Genomic DNA, 8,800 nt, shown 5'->3' on the forward strand with positions numbered 1-8,800 from the left:
GTGGGCTTGGAGTTTGCAGTGATCGGTGAAAGTGTTGGAGGCTGCTCTTTATTTTCGTGGCTTTTATGCATGTCTTTCTACTTATTGTCTGTTGTTTTTTCATTTGAAGACAGCTATTTATTTCCAGCATGTTTCATGTATTTCTGACGTTGAATAGCCACTTATTTGCAGGATGTTTATGTTTTCTTCAAACGCATTGTACTTGAGTTTGTGATGCCTGTTAACATTTTCACACCGCTACTTTGTGCTTCATGAATTTGACATGCCATTATTAACCCTATTTAATGCGAAACTCAAGACCTAAATGTTATGACAATGACGAGTAGGCTAAAAAAAAATTTCGATTATTTTGTTGATTTATTCCAAAACCGCAACGCTATCCACTTCAATTTAAAGATGAACCTGTAATATTGTTATGTTTTTCATGTCCAACCATTCCAGTATTCATAATGGATAACCATAGTAGTTCGGAAGAACCCCGATCGATGGAGACAAACAGCGAGATTGAGGATTCTAGCTCAAGTAGGACTCGTACCAGTGAGTCGGATGACCCTATGGCCACATATCAATCGAGTGGGGATGAAGCCGCAACGCAGGAGGTGAACATCGTCTACATGATGTGGATGGCATCACAATTGAGCTCGCCTCGAGTTCTCATCCCGGAACACAATATTGGCCTACGGGGGAATCAATATATTGATTCCGTCTTGAATGGGAACCCAAGGACTTGCAGAACAATGTTTCGAATGGAAGTACCGGCCTTCCGATATGTCTGTGATCTTTTACGACAGTCCTTCATAATGGACCCTACAGAGAGGGTGACTGTGGAGGAATCATTAGGGATGTTTTGCCTTCTTGTTGGCCATGCACAAGGTCAGCGTATCGTTGGAGACCGATTCCAACATTCCAGCGAGACAATTAATCGGCATGTGAAGACAGTCATGCGGGCGCTACATCAGCTAGGGAGAACTGTCATTAGGCCTACAAACATAGATGGGGTCCATCCTTACATTACAGGGAACCCACACAATTATCCATGGTTTGAGGTATTTTATAATTTTTTTATTTGTTTTTTTATTAATAGCATTATATTAATTTAAGCTTTCATGATATCAAAATATTTACTAACTAATGTACTGCGTTATATGATAATGGTTTTGCAGAAATGTCTTGGTGCGATGGACGGAACCATGATTGACGCTGCTGCACCAACTAGACTGAGTAACGCATATAGAAATCATCGTGGTCGAATCGCACAAAATGTGTTGTGCTTATGTGACTTCGATATGAAGTTCACGTATGTATATACTGGCTGGGAGGGAACAGCCCATGATGCTCGAGTATTCTTGGATGCTTTGAGTCGATCTCCGAATAAATTTCCTTGGCCACCACAAGGTAAATAATTGTTTTTTTTTTAAACAGTTCAGTTGACATGCCGTTGACCAAGTTGGTAATTAGAAACTATTTTGAGCGGCATTACTTCCAATTGTGTTGGTAATTTTTCTAATTTTGTAGGCCATTATTACCTTGTTGATTCTGCATTTCCATGCATTGAGAAGTTTATGCCTCCGTATCCACGAGAAAGGTATCATAGATCTGATCGTTATAGCGGTCGTCAATTCCGAGGCTATAAAGATTATTTTAACTTCCGTCATTCATCCCTACGCAATATTATTGAGCGTACATTTGCGCTACTGAAAAATCGGTTTCAAATATTAAATGCGATGCCTCGATATCGGCCTACCAGGCAAGGGATGCTTGTTACCGCATGTTGTACATTGCACAACCTTATTAAAACGATAACGCCAAATGATGAGTTTATTCAGGCTGCATTGGCGCTTCAGTTGAGTGAAGAAAATATGGATGCGGCCGACGACTTGGGCGAAACCTCTGAGGTGGTTGACATGTCCCATGAGTCAGCTGGAGTTATGGCAGCACAGAGAGATGGGATTGCAATCCCTATGTGGGAAGATAGGTTTGGGGAATGATTGCGTATTGCCTTTGAAAAAGTCTGGATGGTTTTGTAGTATTTAAATTAAAACTATTTGGTATAAGTGTATTTGCCAAGTGTGATATGTACTCTATTTGTTTGTGAACGGCACTCTTTACATGATGTATGTTTTTCATATTTTGTCTTTAATGAAGTTATGCGTGTCCCAGCAAGTCACGCATATGCAAGATGTTCCATCATATTTTTTTTTCTTGTGTTTTATTTTTTTTATGGTGGATTCTCATTTGTTTTCAAGGTAAATCGAATCTGCAAGATGTTGTTTAATTTTTTATGGTGGATTCATTTTTGTTCTAATCTAATATGATAATAAAACGGATTATAGGCGAAACTTTACTCCAGCTACATAGATGAAGTAGCAGTGTAGATATAGCTTTACCTAAAAATCACGAATTCATGTAATACTTGTACCGAAAAAGGAAGTTTGTGGCAGAGTGTGGAGGATTATTCGATCACTTTGCCAGCCAAACTAGTCTTTTGTCTGCTGTGTATACTCGGGATGGAATATCATAGGCTTGTGGTGGCACTTTCACATTTGAAAGATTACTCGATGCACATAAATGAAGTGGCTGTGTAGGTAAATCAGTCCACCTTCTTACCATAAATCACCATTTCACCTATTAATTATCCAGAGAAAGGCAGTTTGTGTCATATCTGAGTGGAGGTAGTCAATTTAAGGATGATTCGATCACTTCCGAAAGAGGCACTGCAACCTTTTGAGTATTTACAAAATGTGTTGTGTCTTTATTCATATAATGGTGAACAACCATTATATGAGCAGAACAAAAGCACGGGTCTGGCAGTAAAACAAAAATTCATGAATGCTACTGGTTCCATGGGTAAGTCTATAGCTTTAATTCAACTACAACAATTATCATCTGATACAAGATGCATGTAATGAAGCTAGCTTGCATTATTTTTGTTTTGTAGTGAGAGTTTTTACAAGCATCCAGGAAAGAACACCCCAAGAAATGGCCTCCTTGTAATAGACAAATAAATACAACAGTTCTCAAAAAAGGGTGCACATATAACTACACTTAATTGTTAATAGTAACACCAGTAATTATGTAAAATGTATGACATGTAAATCATTTAGGTAGCATTAAATGATTTACATTATCATTAAGCTTCTCAAATTTAACAGTACATAATAATGCAAGCAATAATACCAAAGATGTGATCAAGGCAATGTTGTACTTCCTCTTCATTGATTGGAACTTGGCAGCTTCTATTCTTGCACGTTCAGCCTTCACCCTTTCATTCCTTTGATCTGCTAATTCCAAGGTGCGCTGACAACAAACTGGTAGCGACCTTGCAAGATCAACCCATTGGAAGAATCCACACTGGTTTTCCCCCTTGTAATATCGACAATTAAAAAACCGCCTCCCAAAACTGTTGCTCTTGGCCGAAGTCCGCAGTTTGGAGGGAATCCCACAATAGCATAGAGGTCTTTGTCCGTATACCAGCTCATCTTCTGGCCTCATAGGATGAGCGCAGTTTATGGACACACCGCTACTCGTTGCCATGGTTCTTGCATACAAAGTATAAACCAGAAAGAAAGCAAGAGATAGGGTCAAGTTTCTCATCTCACTGCGAAGGAGAATAAAGGCAGACAGCTCACAAGAAGCTGGCCTTTCACACTGCCCACCAGAATTTATAATGCTGATTTTATACAGGGAAATGCATACTCTTAAATATATAACAGCATAATATAGGTTGGTATTCGTGAATGGCGGTCAGAATATTATAACATCAACATGGATCTTGGAAACTATAAAAATATGTTGCGGGTGACAAACTCTATTGAGCAGTTCCATGGGTTGACGAGTGCCTTTGTTTGGCATGGTCAGGAAAGCTGTGTCTATTTGAAGTTGTACCTACTTGAAATGTAGTTACTAGGATAAACCTCCTAGTAACCCTTTCCCAACCAAACAAACTAGTCATTAACCTCAACAATATTATTTTCCCATAAGAGCTGATTCACATGGTGACTAATGGAATTCAAAGACAATGTGGAACGAAAAGCTGAACAATTGCAACAATATAGAAATAGGTTTTGGAAAGTTAATTGCAGTTGTTAACGTATCACTTGACTATATTTTTTGTATTAATTATGACAACCCCTCTCTGCCCCTTAAGGTGGACGTTGGATGTTGCAACAACAAATGTTTTCACCCCGTCCGTATGAGAGTACTATACTTGAGAATGGAGAATGATAGAAGCCCAACATAACGTAACAATTATTTTAACCATGTTAATCTCCATATATTGGAGTGGAAGCAGTCACAAGAGATGAGATCAAAACACAGGAGATACACCCAACAATTTTGGGCGAAATGTATTGACAGAAACAGCAGATACACCCGTCTCCACCTCGTGCGAGAATCCAATCAACCCCCAAAATACATAACTCCAAACACCCTTACTGATTTGGACCACAACTACGCACAAGTATTTAGCAAAATTACGGGATCAGCAATGAAATCGAACACACAGCCAACCAGTAGGCACTACCATATGTACAACAGGGGCATTTAGCAAAATCATTTAAACCATTGTGTGTTCGATCCTGACCATTGACACTATAAGAACACCCTGCACCCGCAATGAAATGGAGATGCAGCGCAAACATAGGGAAACCCTAATCTACCTAACATCGACTTCGTTTAGCTCAACAATAAAAATACGGGAACTTACCAGGTTGTCCTGCTCTGGTTTGTGAGGGAAAATTGTAAATCGAAGACGCCAGGAGTCCGTCGCTGCGGCTGGAGAGGGAGGGTGTTAAAACGCAGGCGATGTTGGGAAAGAAACGCAAGGGCTCGGTCCAGGTCTTACAGAAATGTTGAAATGAGGAAATGGGATCTTCAAACGCAGCTATCACCACCAGGAGCGGCAATATTCAGACCGAAAGGGCTGGCTTTGAAGTGAGGGTTTTCATTTGCATTTTCGAGCTTGGAGGGAGACGAAGAAGGAAGAGAAGTTGATGTGTTTCGGAGACGACTTTTGGGGACTTGTAACGTCTCGGCTGACGAGCAATAAATGCACAGCCAGTGGGCCCCGCCTGTCTATCTCAATTATCTTCCAGAAATTCCAAAAATTCTCATCTCAACTTTACTTCCAAGCACATCTCACTATGGGACCCACAAAAATTTCTTAAAACATCCGAAAATTTTAACTCAAACTATCTCTATACTATTCATGAAAATTCTCAAAATTTTCATCTCGTCTCAACATCCAAACCTGCCCTTAATCTTATTATTCAAATCTATTAATCTTATAACATAATATTAATATAACATTTGATAAAAGTCGGACACTACTTATACTATACTATTATAAATAGACACTAACTATATTAGTTTAATTTTATTATTCAAGCCTATTAATCTTAATCTCACTAATAAGTTAGACATTACTTGTACTATAATTAGACAAGAATGAATTAGTAATTGTTAATAGTAAATTCTAACAATTAAGTTTAGTGTTGAAAAAATTATAATACTAAACTTATGTAGTGTCACATGTGTAAACAGTAAACCGAACCGAAATTAAAAAAAAAAAAAACCAAAAGTTTCAGTTTCGATGATGAATCGATCCATATCAGCTCTTAAATAATTTTTAAAATTGGTGTATACCGATTCAGTTCCAAAATTTGTCTAAAATCGAACTGGACTGGACTGGACCAGTTACATCTCTAATCACATATTTTAGAGGTTTCAGTGTGGTGTTTTTGTAGCACTTTGCTTATACTTAGATGTTTATGGCACAATCATTGTATTAAATTATCTATAACTTCTAATATGAAACTCATATTAGATATTGGAGTAGTGGTGCCCTCGTTTCAAAATAAAGAGTCAAGCTAGTGTCTGTGGTGCCAGGGGTGCCAACTGACGAACAACACCCCATATCTTACTCAGGGTTAGACGTGTATTCTCAAGTTGAGCACACGCCAAATTATATTAAAATTTAAGCGGAATAAGTAAAGAGATTAGTCGGAGACTAATACTAAATGTACCATTGATTTGTATTATTAAGAAATGTTATCCTTCAATTGTAATATCCATATGTCATCTTCATTTCTTCCCAAATAATATTATACAATGTCATTAGTTCATCACTTATAACAAAATACAACAAACCGTACATAGTTTGTTGCCTAACTAAAATAAATATATTAACAAATACAAACAACTACTAAAAGAGATGGCCTACGTGTCCACATCTCGGGTGGGGTTGATCATTTTTCTTCAAAAAATTCTTTCTAGGCTAAATCTGCATCAATATCTACGGCTTCAATAAATGAAACTGTAGGTTGGACTACCACAATGAACTTCTAATAAATTCTAATAGAATAAAATCCATGACATTATTATTAATGAATGATAATGGAAATGAATATACATGCATTGTTTCATGTAAATAAATTTGTAAACACACATATTTATTCATGGCAAGGAATCACCCTTCAAACAAAACACATGTATTCATAATCATAGCAAGATATCATCCTCAGAATATATCTCAAGTATATAAGTATGGCAAAAAATCACCCTAAATCTCATATATGTATAGTCATTAACAAGGCAATAAACCATCATCTTATCAATTCACATAAAATTCACATCGCGTCACATAAGTACGAACAGAAAATTGTTCCACCCGCTCAACACGGGGAATTGCTTTACATGGTCAACACACACAAAAACACCACGCATGATCAACCCGGGGACTCACTTTACTCGTATCATCAAGTGAGACCAGTACAAAGATGTTCCACCCCAATTATCACGGAGAATCACTCTACCCATATGAAACTCATGGCAACGTGTCGTAGGAATGACGCAGTAACTCCTCAACCCATCCATGATTATATACACACAAAAAGACTTAATACTTGAAATCATAATATCATCAATTCACAGATCTCAAACTCATCATCTTAAAATCACAGTGTAAAGGTAACCAATAAACATAATAAAAAATAATGTACTTTCATATAAGAAGGAGGTCTGTTACAGAATATGCAAACACTGAACTTACAATATACTCGCAAACATTTAACTCATATTCCTAGTATGATCGTAGGAGTTGAGCTAACCTACTTGAACAATACTTCGAAAATTATAGTAACACCACTGTTGATCATTCTGTCGCACGCTTTGAAGTCACTTGCTTTTAAAAACTCTAACTGGAGGAAACGACAAACACTTGACGATATTAAAAGTGAGATTTTGGCTTTTGTCCAATGCCTTTTATACTTTGGGACTGCCAATCCTCATTCTAATGTTTGTCCAACTCCATATATACTTTAATGAGAGACCTTCAATCTTAACCGTCCATTAGTCCTCTAGTCTTAATGGATGGCAAATATTGATGGGAACAAGGCGTGTACGTCATTGCAGCTTGCCTTGGGTCTAAGCTCGCAGTCTTTCCCCTAATAAGGATCTCCCACATGGTGCCAGGTCATACCTTTGAGATAAAACAATATGGCATGTAGGTTCGTAATCTTTTTTCCGCAGGCTCACTCTATACGTGACATTTCTCATGAACTATGAGCCTTATGTACAACACATGATGCCCTCTTTCTATGTTCCCTTGAAGAGCTTTCACGTTTGCATCGAACTTATCCTTACGCGTTGCTCACCCATGTATGGTCAGCGCATCATTTGCTCACCTGGTGTTGGGCAAAAAGTTCTTTTATCGCTTGGTACTTAATCGTGTCTGCTAAACATTCTACATAATGCCCCTTGCCCTTCTCCTAGACTAGTTGCATTTTACTCACCCGGTTATATCCTCGTTGCCCGCCTTTTATCCTCGAGAGGGGATTTCTTCTCTTGTTTCAACACATCCTCGCATGAGTAGTGATACAATTATGATAAGGTGCAGATATATGGAGCTAAGCACATGCCTTGCATTTGTAATTCCCACTAAGGTTCACTTCTAAAATGCGAGTTAGAAAGTTTATATATGAAGGAAACATTCAATAATTTTAGGATATATTTGACAGATGAGATGAGATATAAAATTTTAAATTTTAAAAAATATATTAAAAAACCTCGTGTGTTGTAGAGCAACTCATTAATTAATGAGTACTCAATAAATCACACTCATTAATGAGTCAATAAATTACATCCATTAATGAGCTTGATTGCAAGACCCGGAAGGTATAAAATTCGGCTTTGTCGTGACAGCTAATTGTATTAAATGATTCTTTTTTTTTAGTCTTTTAAATGAAGAGTTCTTTAAAAGGGAACCGATAAACAGCTACTCTTTTGTGAGTGAGAAATGTTATTTATTATTTTCATATAATATATTAATATGTATAATATTTATTTATTTTTTTATTTATATATATATTGATGTATGGTATAAAGGATGATAAATAATATTTTTTTTTTTACAATTTGATCTTTAAATAAAATGATATTTTTTGAAATATTTATTTTAATTTTGATTTTGATGTGTTTGAGTTTAAAAAAAATATTATTTAATCAGTTGTAAATAAAATATAATTGACTTGTATCCCTATTATTGCTCTATTCAAAATGGTAGATAAGACTTATTTGATGTGCAAGAACAAGTTACTTTAATTATTTTTTTCCAAAATCTGTAAGATTCGTAATTTAATTTTAGATATAGAAAAAAAAAGTTATAACAATTGAAAACAAATAAGAAAATGAGCTGAAATCTATATTTTAAGGTATAATTGTATGTGTATGTATATAGACTCCATGTGCCATTAAAAGTGTTGTATTTCTTATATGACAAATAGTTTATCAGGAGGAACCTATG

At 36.5% G+C, this 8,800-nt stretch overlaps 1 protein-coding gene across 1 annotated transcript; it reads left to right on the top strand.

Annotated features, from left to right (window-relative positions):
- Positions 1–485: 485 nt before the first annotated feature.
- On the top strand, positions 486–1,988 carry LOC108998449 (protein ALP1-like). Its single transcript, XM_018975000.1, has 3 exons — positions 486–1,046; positions 1,164–1,395; positions 1,516–1,988. Exons 1-3 carry the CDS (start codon positions 486–488, stop codon positions 1,986–1,988), a joined length of 1,266 nt encoding a protein of 421 aa, XP_018830545.1.
- The last annotated feature ends 6,812 nt before the right edge of the window (positions 1,989–8,800 follow it).

Source organism: Juglans regia, chromosome 14, assembly GCF_001411555.2.
Source record: "Juglans regia cultivar Chandler chromosome 14, Walnut 2.0, whole genome shotgun sequence".
NCBI classification, from domain to species: domain Eukaryota; kingdom Viridiplantae; phylum Streptophyta; class Magnoliopsida; order Fagales; family Juglandaceae; genus Juglans; species Juglans regia.

Excerpts from the sequence above, each read along its gene's own strand:
- LOC108998449 (XM_018975000.1), top strand. The coding sequence starts at position 486 with ATGGAGACAAACAGCGAGATTGAGGATTCTAGCTCAAGTAGGACTCGT. Across the intron at positions 1,047-1,163 it reads ACAATTATCCATGGTTTGAG|AAATGTCTTGGTGCGATGGA; the intron begins GTATTTTATAAT and ends ATGGTTTTGCAG. Across the intron at positions 1,396-1,515 it reads ATTTCCTTGGCCACCACAAG|GCCATTATTACCTTGTTGAT; the intron begins GTAAATAATTGT and ends CTAATTTTGTAG.